Source organism: Nanorana parkeri, unplaced genomic scaffold (assembly GCF_000935625.1).
Source record: "Nanorana parkeri isolate BGI_ZX_2015 unplaced genomic scaffold, ASM93562v1 scaffold45, whole genome shotgun sequence".
Classification (NCBI taxonomy): Eukaryota; Metazoa; Chordata; class Amphibia; order Anura; family Dicroglossidae; genus Nanorana; species Nanorana parkeri.
The window spans coordinates 2,369,147-2,391,313 of record NW_017306313.1 but is presented as its reverse complement, the minus strand read 5'-3'; the positions used below and the strand labels follow the sequence as shown (position 1 = coordinate 2,391,313).

The following is a 22,167-nucleotide window of genomic DNA, read 5'->3' as shown; positions in this document are numbered from 1 at the left end:
TATAGATATATATAGATATATATATCTATATATATATCTATATATATATAGATTTAAAATGAAAAGGAATAAATATTTTAGTGACTCCATAGACAATATTTAAGCACTTTGGTAGGTTACACTTTAAACAGGAGGGATACTAGTCAGCAAAAAGTCAGCAAAATGTTTGATTGACTCCATGTACTGTATGTAAGCACTTTTACTAGGCCACAGTTTAATGGGGAGAGAGAGCAACAAATATTCTTGATTGGCGGAGCTTGGAATATGCTGAAAATAAGAGACACAGAGCATGTGACTGATCACTAGAATACACCGCAAACTTTGAAGCGAAATTAAGGATTGACCCTGCAGAAAGAAATACCCAATTTGCAGCAGATGCAGTAGATTGTTATGGTGTCAGGTCAGCAGCAGTAGTAAACGCTGGTATAGGAGGCAGATGGTACTGGTTTAAGGTTTTAAAATGATTTTGGGGCCACTTTCCAAGTACAAAATGTATCCATTAGCATCAGTTGCAGGTGTTTTGTACTCATTGCTGGGCGGATTCAATTCCCTGTCCCAAACCACCCTCTGCATTAAATACCCTCTCTGACAGCACACTGACTGTAGGAAAGGCCAGCAGCTGGGTTGGATTCTGGTCAAACTTTGGCCAGTGGCCCAACTTGGATACCCAAAGGTCCAGGAGTTCCTAGGTGCGATAGGTGTCCCCATACCACCTGTATCCTGATTAACCTGGTAATCTGAGATCTTATGATTTGCCTGTGACTGTGGCCAGCACCCAGGCCTGGTTGATGTGTTCTCAATTACAGCTTTAAAGCCCCTCTTACGTAGCCACCACTGCTCTTCCTTTCAGAAGCCTGAGAATCTAAAACATGTTAGCCACGAAAGGTGATTCTGCCACTCTCTGGAAAGGAAGCCATGAGGTTCTTCTGCAGCACCTCTTTAAAGAGGCACATATTTTGCTCCCTATGAGATGACAGGATGAGGTCTGGCAATCTCTACTTGTATCAGTGATTCAAAAGGGTGGCCAGCCTGTAATGGTGCCTTTCCTTCAGAGCATGAATCCTCAGGTCCTTGCACAAGCACAGCAGCATGAATAAGAAAATTAGCCACAAATTTCCAGCAGCAGAAGACAATGAAAATATGGTCTGCCGAGATTTGGGCAGAGTGAAACATACTTCTGGAAGTCTGCCCTATGTCCTCTTCCTCACCACTGACACCCCAACACTCTGCATGCTCCTCCTCTGCCTGCTGTTGCCTCATAGGGATGGAGTCAGTTGTTAAAGGCTCACACAGGCTTTGAGACACCAGGAGTCCTACTCTTGGCAGTGTGTGCTCCAGCAAAAACATCAGAGTTATGATATAACTGATTCCCACCTCGTCGTAGCTCACTGTTCTAGTCACCTCTTTGAATGGTGACAAGAAGATACATGTGTCCTAAACCAGGAGCCACTGACATGGTGAAAAGAACCTCAGATCCTCAGTACTTGTACTTGTACAAATTCTTATCATTGTATATATGTGTGTACACCGTGCTATCTCCAACACCAACCATCATTGTCCAAATATAAAAAATATTTATCGTTTTTTAAATGCTTATCGTTGGCCCACTGCTGCAAGTGCAGCAGCTGTAGAATGGCCAGCACTCAGTTTGAGTGCATAGGAATATCGCATATCATTTGGTTGACAGGCCGCTTGTGTTTTGCTGCTGAATTTTGGTCAGGGGAGCTCCACTAGGTATGACCACTTAAACTGGATGCACGCCCTTCTGGCATACTGCAGGACATCATGAAAGCCTGGGTACTTAACTAGGAACCACTGCAACACCAGGTTGAGGATGTGTGGCAGGCAAGGCACCTGTGTAAACTTTCTCTGCCAAATGGGAGACATCAGGTTGGTGTCAATGTCACTCACAACCTTTCCAGACACAAGATGGCATGGGGTTAGCTGCCTCGGAGCATTCCACTGAAATACTGACAGAATCTCAAGCCCAGTGTGGCTCCTGTTCCCCAAGCATACCAGCTGCAAAACAGTGTGGCAGCATTTGCCTGGTTAGTTATATAGGGTCTTGGACACTTGGAGGGGACTGCTGGTCCTGATGAGTCCTCAGATGAGTCCATTGAGGGGGAGCAGGCACAGGTGATTGAGCTGTCACCATCCTTAAGTTGAAGGCTTAAGCTCCATCAATGTGCCTCATCCTGCATCCTTCCCAGCCATCATCAACCTTACCCAGCATGCTGTAAAATAAATGTGATGTCCCTGCCCATGCCTGCTGAACAATCTGTCTGTGGTTATGACAGATTGTTATCCTGCTAGCACTGCCGCTGCGCTAACTGCAAGGTCCAGCAACAATGAAATATTAGCTTCCATATGGAGGAATGGGAGGGATGACTTTTTGACCAAAAAAATGTCAGCTGGGTACCTGACACTGTGGTGCAGCACAGGCCACAAAAATACTTGCCTCGGATGCCATATTTTCTGGAAGGAACTTGTAACAAGACTAAATTTGCAAACATTTAACATTTTAGGTCTCATTTGAAATTCAGGTCATTTGCACTGTCAAATGAATACATGCTGCAACAGAGCACTCTTTAGGCTTTAGTAAAGCACTTGAGTCTATGATGGCAATTAAACTATGCTGTCCTACTAGGGTTGCCACCCGTCCGGTTTTCAACCGGACAGTCCGGTTTTCAACCGGACAGTCCGGTTTTCAACCGGACAGTCCGGTTTTGGTGTGTTGTGTACGGGTGCCCTGCCAGTGGGCACCCGGACACATCATCTGTCCGGCTGCTCCCATTCTCCTCCCACAGCACGGACGTACGGACAGTCAGTGGTGGTCTAAAGCAGGTGGGAGTGCCTAAGTACCGGACATGTAGAGGGAGGCTAGTGAAAATTATTAGTGCCCCCCCAGTATGGATTGTGGTATGTGCCCCCCCTATATATTGTTCCTAGAGTCGTCACTGCTCTGAGCTGCGGGTAGTCTGTGTCTGTTTACAGGTGCCCGCAGCTCAGAGAAAGATTCGGGTTTCAGGCCGATGTGGCTGCCTGAGATCACGTTTGACTAGGACTTCAGCAGCCGCATCTGTGATCGCTCCTCCGCTCTCCTAACTCTGGTGCTCTATCACACAGAGAAGAACGAGGAGACTTTCCTCTAAGTGATAGATCACCAGAGATAGAAGAGCGGCCGGGCTATGTAGATCCCCATGCGGCTGAAGGGAAGAGGCATGAAGAGGTGGGTTACAGAAATAGCCAAGCGGCAGGGGAACGTAATTCAACACAACACCGGCTCCCTGAAACCCGAGTTTTGCACAGGCCACCCGAGAGTTGCACAGCCGGCACAAATCACCAGGCCACCTGAAGACATCAGGGCGCCAACTCAGAACAGCACAGAGTATGTAGCTTCACATTATTTTGTATTGCTGGATAATGTATTGCTGGGATTTGCAGTTCTCTATAGATGGTCTCATTACTCCCTCCCCTAGCTGCCTCTCCTCACTCTCTCTCTATTCTCCCCAAAAATTTTTTAGTGGCGCTAGAGTGTTCGGGTTTCACTTGAAGAAAAGGTGGCAACCCTATGTCCTACAATCAAATTAAGCTGAACTCAAATAAATGAATGTAAGAGATTCAGAAGCCAAACTAACAATATATGCAAAACTGGATGGGTTTACCTCAGTCCTATTCAACTTAACAATCATCTATATTAACATACATTTAACAGACAAGATAATAACTATACGTGTATGCCACCAGCTGCTGGCCCCATCAAAATATGTGACTCTGTTTGTAGGGCTAATATCTATCATCATCAGACTGGTGTTTTGAGAGTGTTTGCCACTTATATAAGTTAATATAAACTTAAACCTCAGAGGCAAATGGGGTGATATATACAAGAGGGCTTTACCATTAATAGGCCTCTTGCTATATTAGTGTCAGTACTGTCACAGATCAGCATTGCAGCTGATCTGTTACGTGTAGTTCTACTAACTTTTGTGTTCACATCTGAAGCTAGCCTTCTGTGGTTTGTACTTCCACTATATGTGCTCTGTTCTTACCTTGCTCTTGCACTGGTTTGGCGTTGCTCGATCCCACCTGCTGATTTTATGCAGCTTCTCAGACAATCAGTGCTGTCTACTTATGGCCAATCCAGTTGTTCCTCCCTATTGCTCACTCTTTTTAAACTCAGTGCAGCTCACAGCATGCTGCCTAAGCAATGCTTTTCCTAACTAGTTGCTGAGTCCCTGGTCGCTGTTGAAGCCACTATTCTTGTTGCTGTTCCGACATTCCAACCTGCTGTACTGATCTTTGGCTTGTTCCTATTAATCCTTATCTGCCACCAGCCCTGACCTTTGGCATGCCTCATGGTGAATCTGGTCTGCAGCCTGCCCTGATCACTGGTCTTGTCTCTTGTCAACCATTGTCTGCTGTTGGCAGGGTTGGGTGAACCTAGGGGTCGTGACCTGGGGCCAATATGCAGAGTAGTCCATCTCCACCATCAGGAATTCTAGTGAATACTAGCTGGCCCTTAGACTCCGCACCCTGGGGGATCCCACACCTACTCGGCATCACAGAATTCCGCTTTGTCCAGTCTCCCAGTCATCCTCCACCAAGCCCAGCTCCCAGTCGGCCTATATTACTTGCACCTTTCTTCATTTCTTACCCCCCTAGGTGCCCCACAAGTGTATCCAGGGTCCACATCCTTGAGTCAGACCCAGACAATTAGCCTGTATTCCTATTGTTCTGGGCTGGCATCTGTCAGAGGATGATGTTTGTTGTTTTTTTTTATTTTTATTTACTAAAAATTAAAAGTAAACCATCCATTAAAATACCTACAGTTCCACTAATCAGTCATTTGGGGTCAGATCTCAGACTTGGAGGAGCTGTTTATTTATCTGTACTCATTGCAAGTAATACCATATTTCAGAACCAATTTATACCAACATCTCCTTATAAAGATACACTGGCATATGCCATTATTTATTTGTGCTGAAAGAATTTAAAATATATAAAGAAAGGTGTACACCAATAAACTTGGTGAGTAAACCAAAGTTATGGCTTTATTGCTGTGTACAAGACCGCACTTAGAATTCTGCATTCCAGTCTCACATAAAGATACTTGTAACATTTTAGACCATGAGCAGAAAATAGAAGTCAGATGGATTTTCTTAGCTCAGTAAACTGATACCATATACAGTTCTGTCTTTTTAACAATTCAGAGATGTGAATCCCAAGTGCAGCTTCTGCTTCCTGTTATTGATCGACCAGAAAGCCATCAAAACATTCCCAAGGAATCATTCAACTATTTCTGGAGTGTAAACTGTGACTTTTCTGTCTAATGGCACAGAACGTTAGTTATTGATCATCACCATATTAATACAAAAAAAGCTTACATATGTGTGAAATAATACAAATTCATACATATTTTTTTATTTATATACTGTATATCTTTACAGATGTAGGTTGTTTGCATGGCATCTAAACAATTCTGTGCTCAAATAAAATTGTTTATCTCAGTAACTGTGATGCAGTATGCTTACTTATCTTGCCTCACTGCTGCACCACTCAGTTTAGATTTTCTAAAATTAAATTAACTACTTCGAATGAGTCCCTCCCTTTCCCCATTCTGACCAATTATGTGTTTTGTTATAATTACCTGAAATAGAGCTCGACAACGTCAGCTGTGTGACAGGCTAGTTTAACAATCTTCCCAGTTGACCTTCATGCCCCTTGAATATTAACATTCCAACTCTCATAGACTGTAATGGAAAGCCCATGAATAAGTTGATAGGCATTGGATATTGAAGTCTGATCATACAAATGCACCAGAGATGGCCTAGGCTTTTCCACAGAGAAATCAGAAGCCTCTGGACAGACACTAAAGCTGCATTGCCACTGAATGTATATGTCTTTTTCCAGTGTTTTATTGCACTACTTGCAGTACAGAAGCAGAATTGAGTGTTTTTGTCCCATAGAAATGTTAATGGGAGCACCTGAGAAACAAGAATAAAATGTGTACTTTGTGGAGCAACAAGCATTTTGCTTTAGATGCTTCAGTGCTTAGATGTGAAAAAGCACCATAGAAGACAATTGGATTTTCAATGTTGAGTGTTTTTTAGTTTCAAGCTGTAAGATATAAAACGCTCAAATGTGAATGGGGCCTCACAATGTAAAATGTTTCCAAATGGACATCACTGTCCTCAAAGCTCTCTGTGAAGCAGTGATGGCTTAAAAAAATTAACATCAGTATGCATACTACTATCAGCTTTAAAGGTCATGATGTTGGAGCCAAGGCACAGGCAATTGTAGAGGTCAGGTCATTAGTGTAGTCTTGACAGCAAATAGTTTTCCCAGCACACTCGTCAGCCAGCATGCAAAAAAACTTGTCTTACCGCTAAGGTTAAAAACTGAGGTTTAGATACACGTCTTCTGCAGAAAATGTGAAAGCCGTACAGTAGCGCCAAGGCACCTCTAGATAGTGCGCTCCTAACTCTAAACTATGAGAGTTTCCATCTCTTAGAGAATGTGCTGGGAAAACGTTTTGCTGTTTGTACTGTATTAGGCCCTTCCATGTGCACCTTGCTGTAAAGCTGGTAACAAATTGATGAGTGCGTTTGCCATTTGTTTTGCTTGTCTTGTAGTCTTGGTCCCTGTCCAAGTTACTATGTGTGCCTCATCTGACACCATTAACTAAAACATAGACTTAGGCAACCTGATAAATGGCACTTACAGTTAGCATTCTGCAGCTGCTCTTTTGCCCAGGCCCACTTTGTCATCCATGACACGCAGTCACTGGAATTCAGAAAGCGACACAAGCACTCTTTAGAATTCTATTGCTCCTCGACACTTCAAATGTAGGTTCTAGTGACAAATTATTGTACCTGTTGGAAACATGTACATGAATTTATCGCTTGAAGGCATGGGGATGGGGGGGTTGCACTGAGGGATGGAGTGACACTGAGCTTGAATCACAGACAGTTTCAGCAGCCGATAAGTTGTGCTGTTGGGTAGGTGGAGTCTGGTGGGTGATGCTGGGGGACTAGTTCCCTAGTTCCCCATCAAGTCTGCCTTATCTTAGACTGGCAGCAGGTGGCAGTGGGCAGATTCCATGGTCGCTAGCATGTTGTCTATGTCAGCCAGCATGTAAGCCAGCATTCCTGGCCCCTTTGTTCAAATTCAGCTGCCGGCCGGGAAATCTCCTGGCCAGCAACTGAATGGGGCTAGAATGCCGGCAACTACAATTAATGAGCCCTGAGTGAAGCTGTCACATTCATGGCATATTTCCAGAAAAAACATGGCCTGCTCTATACTAAACAATGGCCCCACTGTGTAGTAAAGAGCAGGGCATGTTTGCATTCTTATCTCTGTATGCCAACTTAAAGTTGGTTTTGATTACCTCCAGTTTTGTTATCTATGAACTGATTCTAATTTGTTTTGAATTTGTCACAGCCATAGCAACACATTGTAAAAGTAAGAAATACCTGAATATGTCACACACATCAGAACTCTTAAGAAAACTGTCACAAGGCTTTCATGAATTAGACGCGGGACTTTTTAAGGGCTCCATACCTCCAAAGTGTTGCAAATTCTTACAGAATCACCAGCAGCTCCTAGACCCCACCCCTTGATGATATCATTGATGTAATCCATAAATCAGAATTAAGAGTAGGTGGGTATGACTATAAAACTACATATTGCCTCCTGTGAGGCTAGAAGAGTATGTGTAGGCATGGTCACATATGAGGAAGTGCTCTGTTGCTTGTAATAAGGAATTGTATGCTAAAGGTAAATTTTTTAATGATTTGATTTGCCACATTTAACTACCCCTATTATTCTCTGTTGGGCAGCCAATGTTTATATTTATAGGATCACTTTAACATTTTGTTATGGTTGGTAAAGCACTGAGATTGTTCACAAAAAACAAAGTCAAAGATAAAATGTAATATGTGGGGGTTTCACTGCAACACAGTTTATTGTCAGACAGGCCCTATATGCAGCACTCACTCCATTTTTACTTATTTATCCCTAATGTACAACTTTCCACCATTCCTACAATATACATATATTAGAACACTGTCACTGCGTACAAATTCAGTGTGCTACAATTATTCATCTGAAACAGAAAACAACACATCTGTATCCACATGACCTTAACTATATTATTCATTCATATATTAAGACCACTAAGATATTTATAATATTCCATTTTCTCAAAGTGCTACCCTCAATTCCCTTGTATTCTAGTGTTTCAAAGTGATATTGTTACATGTAGTCACAAGACAAATGTATTCTTCAGAGACAGTGACTATGTTCCCTATTTGCTTAGATCATTTTATTGAATGATATGTACTTTCTTTTCATTTTTGCTGGTTTTGACTGCTCTCTGCTACCATGGATTACCTCCAATGACCGTATATACTTTTTATTTCAGCAGATTTTTATTAAAGTTTTACAAGAGTTTGGTACAATACACAGTATCATTTTTACATACACAAGCTGCACGTGACCATTAAAGTAACCATGGTTAGAATGTAAATTATAAATGTATAGCAAGCAAAGTGGGCCAACCACCCACCTAAATCTTAATATAGAGGCCGCTCATGCTTGTACACATGCTGTGGTCATGATGCCCACAGTTTCTGAAAATTTTAAACAGCATGCTTGACAAGCAGCAATGGGACTGCAATGCAACCGTATGGGTACGCAGTTGCAGCACGGTATTGCAATAGAAAATCCCCTTTGGAATTTCAAAAAAAAAAGAGAGAAAAGAGTGGCATTTAGGAGGTGGCAGTGTTGTTTCTTGAACACTGGGCAGCTGCTTCTGTGAGAAGAGAAATGGAAGTAGGAAAATGTAAAAGAGAGAGAGAGAGAGGAGCTGATCGTCAAGAACCTTTTTCAAATTCCGAAGAATTAACTTGTGTTGAAATCCCAAAGCATGATGTGGGAAGTGACTATTCTGGTTGTAGGCCTTAATTATTCTTGATGAGTTCATAAACATTGTGTGGAAAAGTTATATCCTAAATTACCACTGCACTTTTATGTTCACATTTCTAGGCCTACAAGGAACAAGTTTACATAAATACATTCTTGACATGTCACAGTGTACTGCAACAGTGTTATAAAAATTAAATAAAGCTTTACTAATTATTATTTTAAAACAATCCTTGAGCTCCAATCAAGTCTCAGTGACTAGTCCTGGGAGGAGCTGTAATTAGTCCGCTGCAGGCCCACCCTCCCTCAATGATCAGTCACTTGTACTGCAACATTGCTAATTTCTGGCAAGTCACAAGGTGAGATCAGAAAGAGTTGAGCTGTGAGACGTAGTATGTACACATTGCCAAGAGCATAATAACTATTACATAGGTACTGGGATTACATAATTGTGTCATCCCTGTGATGGCATTTTAGTACAGAAAATATATTGTGTCCTTGTCCATCAGCCATCTGTAAAGAAACAAAGAACAGCACTATGAGGGCAGCACTGTGAACTCTGGGGGATGTAACAAATGCCTGCAAGTTTTACACTTACAAATAATTAATACAAATATATTTAACATGAAAAGTATATCTAAGGGTGAGTCTGCTTAAAAACAATGAATTCTCTCATTTTAGCAAATCTGTTTGTGGTATATCAATGTTGTGAACTGTTGGGAGTTAAAATACCAGGTAAGTGAAATAATTTAGAATAATATTTTCCTGGGTTCTCCCTGATTTTCCTGTATTTCACTGGACACTATTTGATATGATGTGTATGGTCTTAGATATTAGAACCATCTTAGACCAGCACAATGCAGTTTTGGGATAATTTTGTCATGAAACAGCTTACTTCCTTTTGTTCTTTTCATTCAAACTATCTATAGATTTTTTTTGAGCAGGAGGTAAGAAGAAAGAGGAAAATATGTGAAATAGAACTGACAGGAGCTGCACCTGCTGGTTGGATATGAAAATAAAAAATATTAATGCAATATGTTGTGTTTATTATTATTATATTTATTATTTTAAAAAACAAAAATGCAACAAAAATAAAAAAATGTATACAAAACCATTACTCATTTCCTTAACAATAATGTTTCTCTCTTACGAAAAATGCAAATCAACTGAAACCTAAACCAAATACATAGAGCACTGACAGTCAGAGCTTTAACTATACCCAGCTCTACCACAAGATGGGAAACTAGTATTGTGGATCAGGATTGCCTGGCAAAAAAACATTCTAGTCTAAGCAGATTGTGTGTTGATGGCTAATTCTGTACATTGCAAATATTTAAAGTGCAACTGAAGCCAAAACCTTTTTTTTTTTTTTTAGTTTTGGATAGAGTGGAGAGTGATTTGCACACCTGTTGGGTTTTCATTGCTCTCTGTGTCCCCGTTAGGGAGATTCACCCTCTCCGTTTGTCCTGGTGATCATTATCACTGTAAGGGGCAGAAAATCCCAAATTTTGTGTTGTCATTATAACAGGAATAGATGGGAAATTTCCCAATGGGGACACTAGTTCCAGCAAACTCTGCTGACCACCAGGGATTTCTCTCTCTGTGCAGGGATTTTCTCTTTCTATCAGGGATGCACCGATACTGGTTTTTCGGTATCGAGTATGAATGCCGATATTTTTATTTCGGTACTCGCCGATACCGAGTACTGATAGCAGAAGCGGTACCATGGAGGCGGCTCCATGGGCAATCAAGAAGCCAGGACTCCACGCAGTTTTGTCGGCTCGATGCTGACTGGCGAGGAAACCACCTTCTGACCAGAAGTTCCAGTATCGGGGAAGGTATTTGAGCATTTGAGCATCCCTACTTTCTATCCAAAACATCCCCAGTGCTTGAACTAATAAAACCAATTCAGCGATGGTAGCTCCCATCTTTGTATGCTAACGGAGCCTATTACAGTACAGAAAACCAATCTGCACAAAACAATTATAATACATCCTCTATTTTTCTCTACCACTTTCTCATTGCAATTGATTTTCAGTGTGCAGTCTTTGAAAAGTAACTCCCAGCACCCAAAATAAAGTATTTTAAGTTTGCAACTCCGCAACTGCAAATTCCCCATTTTACATCCTGAAACCATTAGTGATTTAAAGTTCTTTCCATTTGTTTTATGTTATAGATTATCTGTGGCCCCTGTCTCCTAGCAGCTGCACTGTTAGACTAAATATGGTTATGGTTAAATAACCGTAATTGAAATCAAGCTATGAATGATTGTTAGGCTACAATCACACCTATACTTTAGGTGTGATTAGGGATTCCTGTGTCAGGAATATCCTGCAGCAGTAATCCCTAATCTGCCATTTACAAGTGGCAGCTGTCACCCATTCAAGTTAATGATGGGGTGACAGCAGCTGCATTTGAAAGCGGCAGAATACTGTCACACTGCATGTAATCGTATGTGAGACAATTACGTGAGGTTAGGAATCAATCACTGTCCCTGGACACATCGAACATGCATCCAGGGATAGTGATAAAATGGCAGATTAGGAATTCCTGCTGCAGAAAATCAGAAGTTCCTGCCACAGGAATCCCTAATCGCACCTAAGTTATAGGTGTGAATGAGGGCATAGGTCTACTGTATATGAGGTTTCTAAGCATTCTTGCGTGTTTCACAGAGGAAGATAAATACTGTCAAAATATATGAAAAAACTATAATGGTTTATAAAACATAATAATAGCAACATGTCATTTTCATTCTGTATTTGAAGTAATTAAAATAAAGTAAAGTAATTATGTTTATATGCATCCTAGTTCTTTTGTTTATTATCATCTGTTAATAGCTATGAAAACTAATGACAAACGTATCCTATTAGAACAGTTTGTGAACACAGTCCACTTCCATAACATGTATTGGAGTGCAGTGAAATAAAGTGAGGTAAGTGATCCTGGTTCTGATTTCCTGTGTTCACGTCAAGCATCCAGTCACAGACAGAGAAATTTGAAAAAATTAGGCTTCTTCCTATTATTGGGTGATTGATATGAACAGCGGGGCAATTCATCTCACATTCTGCTATGGAAAATTATGCTCAGAATGACTTCACTGCACTTCATCATACTTTTCTTCACTTCACTCATTTATAAAACAGGAACAGTATAGACTAGAACTAAAAGTAACTGATCACAGATCATCACTGAAATCAATGTATTTATCTATTAGTGTTGCCTTTCAGTTACAGTGCTACAAATAGGAAGCCTTACAGGAAAAATCTAATGCACATTATATAATGTGTTGTAAAGCTGGACATACACTTATAGATTATATGCAGATTTTCTATGGTCAGATGGAAAAAGTGCAACAGATTCCTCCATCTACGCTAAACTGTGTGGATGGAAGAATCTCCCACTGGGCCAAGCTTCAGTATCTTGCTAGTCGGCCCCGCTGGCTCTCAGAACACCTGAACAATGCCTGCATCCAATCAGATTGTTCAGGTTTTTTGACAGTCAGCGGGGCCAACTAGCAAAATACTGAAGCTTGGCCCAGTGGGAGATTCCTCCTTCCACACAGTTTAACCTAGATGGAGGAATCTTTTGCACTTTTTCCATCTGACCATAGAAAATCTGCAGATACTCTATAGGTGTTGTGCCATCTTAATAAGAAATGTTGTAGATTTTTTGTTAGTCCATAAACCTGTGTTCATGATAAGTCCCCAGAGTGCAATGCAATGTGAGACATAACATTACATTGCAGCATACACCTGTTGCTTTCATTGGTGCTAAATAATAAATCTTGCAGTGAGCACTACGCCAAAGGCTGTCAACCTGTTAGCCAAGCCAAGTATCAAAACAAAATGTGCACAAAGTTTACAGCCTGAGTAGAAAACTCAGTTCCCTGCCACCATGCTGTAGAGAAGGACCCTTGCTCTGTGAGTGAAAGCAGTGGTCTCTCTGTGGAGATCCAACACACCCCCTGCTAATTCGGAGATAGAGCTCTCCAAACAGCAGTGAGCATGGACTTTCCTAAGTTGAGAGCTATAGTTCTTACTCAGCAGAGAGAGTGTCAGACCTCTACAGAGAAACCACTGCTTCCACACAGATAGCAAGAGTCCTTCTCTACAGCATCCTGGCAGGGGACTGGCTTTTCTATTCTTTCAAATGAAAACAAACTGTATAAAGGTGCCCATACACCTTACAATTATCTGTAGATTTTCTGTGGTCAGATGGAAAAAGTGCAACAGATTGGCCCAGGTGGAGATTACTCCATCCACACAGTTAAGTGTATATGGAGGAATCTGTTGCACCTTTTCCATCTGGCCATAGAAAATCTGCATATAATTGTAATAGGTGTATGGCCAGCTTCAGACTTTGCACAGATTTTGTTCTGAAGCACCTGAAATGTATTTAGTTGATTAAAACGCTCAGTTGGGCTTTAAGCTTCAGCACCTCTGTCTGTCGCCACATGTAAGAGAACATCTCTGCTTTTGCAACATACCATATGACCTCAGAAAACATTCACTGCTGACATTCATAAGCGCCCACACAAAAAGGCTGAGTAGCTGTCAGATGCCACATGTAAGGAGATACATACAGTATTGCAATATATAACATACAGTATACCCCTAGCAAACATTTATGTTATTTCCTTTTTGAGGATTTTTTTTCTAATGATTTGTGAGTGGAAAAGCTAAATTGCATTAAAAAAAAGTCCACACTAGTCTATTTAAAACCTAAACTATTACAGTAAGCTACCACAAACAAACAAAACAAAAAATCTAATGCAAAACAAATTATGCTATATACATATTAAAAAGGCTGATTACTCTCTCATACACATTCACAGTAATCAGAGGGCAACTAATGATGTCTCCCTAGTGCTGAAGGTTCCATTCAAATATTCACTAAGCAGTAGGCAGTTTTTAACCTAGATTTTAAAGACATTATCTATTAATGATAGATTCATGAATATACTGTGAATATCCACTGGGATATTCACAGTATATTCATGCACAAAGTTTATCTTTATTATTGACGGATTACCATTGCTGCGCCATTGAATGGTTTTATCCGAGGAGCTAGAAAACATGCCAACATATATTACTTATTCTTATACCACTAGTACATACTTCTGTTATACAAACATGCATACATACACTGCAGGATGGTACAGAGTAAAAAGGAATAGCTTGAAGGCCAGTCACTTGTCTAACATGTACCTCCTACCCCCATTCTCAAGGACTTATGCTGTATATAACACACATGGCTGCACAAAGAATAGCCAAGGGCTTAGCTGTTTTGCCTAAATCATGATTAAACATTGGCATTTCATTTGAAGCAAAATGTGCCAGACAAATTCAGAATTTTCAGCTCTCGTTTTCTTTTGCTGTTTATGCCTAGTACAAATACAAGGAGTTAAATACTCACAGTATGTTCTATTAGGTAATTATCTTCATACATCTGCTTTTTTATTTTTTATTTATCAGTTCAATTAAGCAACTCAGTGGGGCATAGGATGACAAATTCAAATCCACATACAATCAAACATTATACTGGTAATCCTTTCACCAAGATGTATCATGTGGCACTAGAATGTTCTGAGACATGGGAATAAACAAACAATGATCCTGAATTCACACTAGATTTGTATAGATCCTCTATACTGCCAACTGTGCTTATCTGCCAATGTTGTAACTATTTATGAAGATGAGAAAAACTGTACATGAAAGTTAAAAATATGGAATATTGAAGAGAATGTGCAGAGGATTTGTATATATTTTCCTTATTCATTATCTGCATGTGTTTCCCTTTTTAGCCAGGCAAATCTGAAAAATTGCATATAAATATAATATAGTATTACTTCCAGCCAGCAGACTGAGCTCTAGTCTCCATATTCCATTTTATCTGTGTATCCTTATCAACTTTGCTGAAGGAAGCATGCCATTTACACAACATCAAGCTGAAATGTATAGTCAGTATCAGAAAGAAAGACAGCATAACCGAAAATAGATAATACCACTGTACTCTCTTTTAAGAAAACCAATGGGACTCTGGGAATTGTAAATAGATAGTTGCCAAATGTACAGCATTTTAAGGAAAAATGCTCAGAACTCCAAAGTCTTCTGGAAGTACAGGTGATGTCACTGTGGCTCACCTGTGCGGGGTTAGCTCTGAAATTCTACCAGAATGTGCTCCAGCATAGTAGCAGAATGCACTCTTACACATTTTCAAGCTCCCAGCTCCTCCTTTATGCAGCAGTGAGGAATGGTGAAATCACCCACAGCTCTCAGAAGCAAGGTTCCAAGGTATTTTTACTTAAAATGCTATATCTTATAGCAACTGTATATTTTCTTATGCAGGTGGTGCGGGTTGTCATCTAAACCCTTGGTTCTCAACTAGGGAGACTGTGTGCACCTTAAAATTGTTTTTTTTTAAGTGTAACATTTTTGGGAGTGTGCATGTGTGCGTGTGAGAATGTCTGTGAGTGTGTGAGATTGTGTCTGTGATGGTGTTTGTATGTCAGTGTTTTTGAGGTCCATTCACCTACCTTACAAAAAACTGGAGTGGATCCTCAGCCTGGGGTCCAGTGTGGGCTGCTGTGCTGTGATGGAGCTCCATCCATACATGCATCTTTTGTACAGCTCCCTTGGGTACCCTGTAGAGGTTCTGGGAGACAGAATGCGATGTCACTCTGGTCCAGGCACCTCTATAGGACACATGAGGGAGCTGTAAGCAATGCACATATGGATGGAGTTCCCTCGTAGCCATAGCCCCATCCCACCTCTAAGCTGACACTCGACGCCGGGCAGCATATTTTGAATGGCTGCTTGGCACGTGTGCAATTACCGCACTGTGCCATGCAATTGTACCTACCGTGCATTCTGGTGTGGGAGGTGTGTTGCATTGCCATTCATTTGAATGGTACCCCAAATGCACCTCCCACCCACAGTTCATACGCCCGCACCGTAACGTGCGGTATTGTAATGCAATGCGTTCCATTGCAGTGCAGACATTGCAGACTTGGGTTGTTATTTAATGACCAAGGACAAATGTGGGACCTGAGGTTACACAGGTTGAGAACCACTGATCTAAACAGACCTTGCTCTTTCATAGAAGGTCCACTTCTACATATGCTTGCATATAAATAATAATTCTAAGATATTCGAATAATTATTAATAGTAAGATATTTACACAACACAGCAGCACATCTGTGGCATATGTAAAATAAACAGTATGTTACCACACCACTCGCCATTACACAGTGTGCTAATGGTGACATTTTCGTGGATTCAACAATTTTCTCTGACTTGTTTTTTTCTCTCTAGGTTTAGAAATATAGTGAATCTTGGACCTGACTGTATTTTACAACAGTAAACAGCTGCAATCAATTAAATTGGAAAAGCACAATTAATGCATCAAATACATACAATGAATAAGCCTAAATCCCACAAACTCTCTGCCAAAAACAAGCTTATTATGTTTATTGGGACTCGAGAGGCAAGATTTCCTTCCTAGAGTATCTGGCAGTTATCCCACCAGTCGCAAGGTTCCACTCTGCTGCAATCTCTTTAAAAAACATAGGTAACGCAATATAAATGAACAAAAAAACAAACAGTAGGGAGCGTAACAACCCACTGTAAAGGGTGCAAAAGGTGAACGGAGACAGAAAGTCAGTTGCACAGATTTCACCACCAAAACCCCCAGAAGACAGTGATCGATTCAACGCGCCATTCATATATATATATGATACGGAAATTTTATTGAAAGTTAACTTATGACAAGACTTTTGACATTTAAATACTTTCATATTCTTAACAAGTAGTAAAAGAGTTTTAAAACAAGCCACCACTGACTTCTGTGACTGAAAGCACTATGGTGCAATTCATTCTCAAGGTTTATACCAGAAGCACTAACATTCTTGCCTAAGCAGCTCAGTTCAACCAGTTCCAGCTCTCAGAAGTGACTCCAGCCTTCTAATCTCTAATGTACAATTAAATACTGTAATTGTAATACAAGTAAATACTGAGCAGGTGCACAGGGAGAGGAAGGAGGGGGCTGGGCTGCTAAAAAAAGAACTGCTGCATTTCTGCTGTGAACTTTGAGGATATATTACATTACAGCATCTACAATTGCATCTACAGAGGTCAGTGAGAATTTGTTATCATTTACTGCTTGTTATGAATATAAAATGTTTAAATGTCCATAGCCTGGTCACAGGCTCACATTAAGGTCAATCTATTGTATTACAGGTGTTAAAATGAGTCATTGTAAACCGAGACATTGACTGAATGAGGCATACTGACATTCAAACATATCATACAAGAGCATTTGACTGTCCTGCTCATATAATATATGAGCATGGGTATAATATCCCATTTTTCAATCCATGTAAGCCAGTCAGGCACTCAAACACCAATTGAGCAGAGAAAAAATGATGTAAAGGAAAGTGAAACATTGGTATCTTCTCTACAGAGCAGACACCAAGCTAACGAAGGGAAGCAACAGTCATGGGTGGGCCCCTCGGTCTCCTGGACCAAGAAATAGTTGCTCCCCCTAGACCCTCTATAGTTAAGCCCTAGTTAGGGAATGAGAGCTACAGAAAAGGTGTGGAGAAATGATCAGAAATAAGCCTTATGCTTGTAAAATGGACTGTCCTGTCCACTGTAGTCTTCCATTTTTCCCTTTCCACAAGTTTTATACAAGAAGCCTATTCTATTTCATTATCTCCTTGCATTACCATCAAAATTCTATGATGATTCTATGACATCACTAGACATTCAAAGGAAACCTGTCCTGACAGTAATTCGTAGGTAGCCATTGTTGACCACCTTCTGAGAATGCTAGTTGCCTGACTACCCCGTGATTCTCCAGCTCCAATATCCAATCCTGGTCAGAATCATTAGCCAGAAAAAATAGGCCACAATGAAAACCATCACTCCTGATCTGCATACTAGTTCTGAGTCAGTGGCTCAGAAAATATGATTGCCAACTAATCAGTATGACAGCCAAGTAGCTGGCATTCCCTGAAGACAACAAAACCAACCCATGTATTTGTCTTATGAGGACAGTTCATGCATTGGGAATGCAGACCTGGTATAAGTATGGGAAGACATGAGTCTATACTACCTTCAAAGTATTGCAAACAATATATCACATGCACATGGAGCACAATCATGAGAAAAATTAGCGAGTATTTTATATTTCTGAGAGATCTTCAAATTTAGACAAAAAATAAGAAAATGTCTCTGTCTTGCATACTGAATGTTCAAATTTCATTTTTTTGTTCTTGTAGAAAAAAGATACACACAAACACGCACACCATACAGTAGCTGGGTGGAGTAGGAGTGAGCTTGGAGCAGTGGCTACTTTACAACACACACAGGGACAATAGGGAACAAAAGTAGCCACCCTCCAGTAGGAAGGGCAGTGTCAGCATGAATTCAGAGATGATTTGAGGATCTGCAGCTGAGTGATACACAAATAAGATACATTTATGTTAATAGTTAAGGTAATTGAATGGATTTTTAAGATTTAATTCCTGAGTTTATTGTCACTTTGATGGGCACAGCAGACTTATTCAATACATCCTTTACTAAATGGTACACAGAGGCATGCTGGCTAAAGACAGGCAAAGCTCTTGGTGAAAATGATAAAAAAAAACAAGGCTTACATAAAGCATGTATGTCTAACTCAAATGAAATAAAATGCTCAACTGGATAGGATAGATTAGTAAATGGCCACATTAGGTCTAGTAATAGCTGTGTTTATTGAATGGCAAATACTACAAAACCATTAAGAGATCATTACATCAATTATTAACTACGTGTTAAGATCTTTAAAAAAAATATTTATTAAGTGAATGTGTTAACTAGGTTAGAGTACTGTAACGTAACCATTATAAAAGTACATAGCTGAAAAATAATGCAATGAAGAGTATGAAAGTTTGGCATAATTTCATTTAATTACTTGAAAAGCCTCAGCTCCTCAAGGACAGGCATGTCACTCTCACACCAACTTGACATTCCTGATCTAAGCAAAGCATTTTTGACAGATGTGGGGAATAACTTCCTTTTCCATAGGGGAAATGATGCAATCTTTATTCTGGCCATACATGCTGGTTTTTACTAGCAACTGCAAACATACAGACTGTTGGTTTTATGTTGCTTTGTTGCATTAGGTTTGATTTGCTAAGGGAGTAGGGGCTGTTCTCTCTAATGTTCACTTTGCAAAGTGTATGTTCACTTAGCTTGGTAAGGGGAAGCTTTGTTGGCTTTCCTTAACCAGCCATTTTCCAGGGAAATTAATAAAACAGGATTGCTTACACATGATTGGATTCCTTTAGTAAATTAGTAATTAATGCTTATGCTATCCTTGCTGTTTTCCTTTCAAAAACACTAGTTGCATGCCTGCCATGATGCCTCTGGCTTCAATACTTTGATTTACTGACTTCCACAAGAATGTAGTCAGTAAGGGCTAATTCCCATGGATGCCTGAATTTGCAGCACCCAGAAACCCCAGCTGCTGCAGTTTTGTGTCCACAGGATTGTATTTCTTATTTTACTATTTATTTATTACAGGTATTTATATAACGCTGACAATTTACGCAGCGCTTTACATAGTTGCACATTCATATCAGTCCGTGACCTCGAGGGATTTACAATCTAAGGTATCTATCTCACATGCATACATACAGGGCCAATTTAGAAAGGAGCCAATTAACCTTCTAGCATGTCTTTGGAGTGTGGGAGGAAACTGAAATATCTGGGGGAAACCAACACAAGCCCAGAGAGAAAATGCAAACTCCATGCACATAGTGTACTGACCGGCATTATGGACACAATAAGCTGTACCCAGGTAAACTCAAATACCGTCATTTGCACAAATGCATTGGCGTTAGTTCCCAAATATTGAAGTTTTGCATTCGGGAACATATGTCTATATGCGTATGTGTGTAAACACTGGTACTTGCACTTGCACTTACACGCGTATACCCATGTATAGCATGTTGTATCAATACAATCCTTTGACATAGAGCCATTGACCTACAGCCATCCTTTGACCTACAGCCATTAACTGCTTCCAGGCTTGTTCTAATAGAGATGTGAACCGCTTATTGAGAAGAAAAGGTAGTGTATGGCCAGAAAAATGTAAACTCTATAAATATATGTCCTGCTGCACTCCTTACTGGATATCCCCTCATTTTTTAGCCCGATGAAGGGGACCCTGCTCAGCCCTGAAGCGTTGTGCTTGATGAGTGACAATATGCGTCAATAAAAACAGACGTTTCTTTGAACACTTTACCACGGTATGCTGGTGACATTATGTTCGTGCATACAATCATTTGGACACAAAAACGCAGCAGCTGGGGCTCTTGGGCCCGAAATACAGGTGTATTTATGCTGCATGCCCGTACAGCCTTATTTGCATCTGTGGTAATGAGCCAAACCAGAGTCAAATAAAACTTACAGGGCTATTCACTAAAAGAGAGTTTGTGAAGGCAGGAGAAGTGAACAGTTTGGAGAAGGCAGGAGAAGTGAACAATCTAGGACAACATAGCTGAACTGGAAAGTGAGCTGAATTGGAGAATTTTTCCAAATCAGCGATGTTGTCCTAGATTGCTCACTTCTCCTGCCTTCTCCAAACGCTTCTTCCTTTTGTGAATAACCCTGATTGAGTTTTTGTCTGCAAACTTGTTCTGAGTCAATGATGCAAAGCATTAAAATAAAAGGATCACCCTGACTGCCACCACAGCCAGACAACTAGCACTGTCATAAAAAAAAGAGCCAAAACCTTTCCATCAACAGCATTTGCATCAGTTTTCTAAGATGCTTCCAGAGAATTGCAACCTATATTACAGTCATTAACTGCTTTCAGGCTTGTTCTAATGGAGAAGTGAACCACTTTTAGAGAAGAAAAGGCAGTGTATGGCCAGGAAAATGTAAACTCTATAGATGGTGTAGGTGCTAAACACTGAGCGAGACCTTTGTGACTCAAGAGAACAACAGGTCATTCAACAGGTTTAGCAGCAGTTTGCAAGTCTTGTAGTATAAAGGCAGAACTCACCCTGGCGGCTCTGGAAGAATACGGATCTTCAAATAAAGCCCACATGCGAGGTCGCAGCCTTCTCCATCGGCAAACCTTTCCATCAGCACCAACCACGTCCTCTATCCCTAGCCTCTTCCCCGGGTCTTCTTCATCCTCATCTATAGGCGATGGCTCCCCAGAGATCAAGTCCGGATTCTCAAAGATGTCCAAGGCTTCTTCGGCATCCCTATGCTGGCGGTAGGTCATCCAGCAACAGGGTTCCACATCCGTCTCATCGATCCCCCAAAAGGCCAGCTCCTCCTCGAAGAGGGGTCCGCACACGTCCGCCGGGCAGTGTAACTTGCCAGTGCGGTAATAGTTAAGGACATAGGCGAAGACCCCTGGGTGCCTGTCAAAGAAGAACTCATTGCCCCGGCAGCCGCTCTGGAAGGGTCCCGGGAGTTGCTGCTGCTCCAGCGCAGGGTCGCTGTTCGATTCGCATGCCAGTAGTGCCAGTCGGGTCCCCGGCACGGTCTTTAGGGTACTCCGGTATGTCTCGTGTCTCGTACCCCCTACGTTGAGGATTATCCTCTCGTTCTCATCCATCCTACCCATATCTCTGGATCCGACATGACTCGCATGGGTGGCAGGTCATAGCAGCCCAGCTCCTGAGGTCACAGAAAGGAAAAGGGAGGAAATGCAAAAGTCAGCCACAGTGACAACTGACAGCTCTCTGTCTGTCTGTCTATGAGCTCAGATGACATCCCATCATGTCAGAACCCCAATAAACTTCTTGCTGCCTAGATAGAAGTTCTCCAGCCACCTCCTACCTGTCACTCAGCACCCCGCCTACTAATCACGAGCAGTCTCAAGTCACATGAAATGAATATGATCAGTCACCTTCCTTTGTCCCTATGCACGGGGCTTGCTCAGACTAGACGAATGCCAATTTATAAGCACCGATTAGGCTGATCGTTACACTCCCCGGAGAGATCCTCGCAGCCATGGTGCTGGCAGGATGTGTCTATTCATACATGCATGTCATCCACAGCATAGCATCTCTCCTCCATACATCACACAGAGCCCAGCGTACCTCAAACACATCCCGAATAAAGTGGCTTTTTTGATATTTTCCCCGGGAAGATCAAAGGCGAGGAGGTATCTTCAAGTGCAAACTACTTGTTTTTGTTTTTTTGTGTGTTTTGTTGCTCCAACTCCTAGAGAGAATAGTG

General features: G+C 41.1%; 1 protein-coding gene across 6 annotated transcripts in view; it reads right to left on the bottom strand.

Annotated features, from left to right (window-relative positions):
- The window catches only part of KCNC2 (potassium voltage-gated channel subfamily C member 2), a 191,225-nt gene extending 169,548 nt beyond the window's left edge, over window positions 1-21,677 (bottom strand). For all 6 annotated transcript variants that reach the window (XM_018572867.1, XM_018572879.1, XM_018572885.1 and 3 more), the window contains exon 1: window positions 20,975-21,677. In XM_018572867.1, the coding sequence (XP_018428369.1) occupies window positions 20,975-21,550 (576 nt within the window). In that variant the 5' untranslated portion in view covers window positions 21,551-21,677. The remainder of the gene's footprint in view (window positions 1-20,974) is intronic.
- Between the last annotated feature and the right edge of the window lie 490 nt (window positions 21,678-22,167).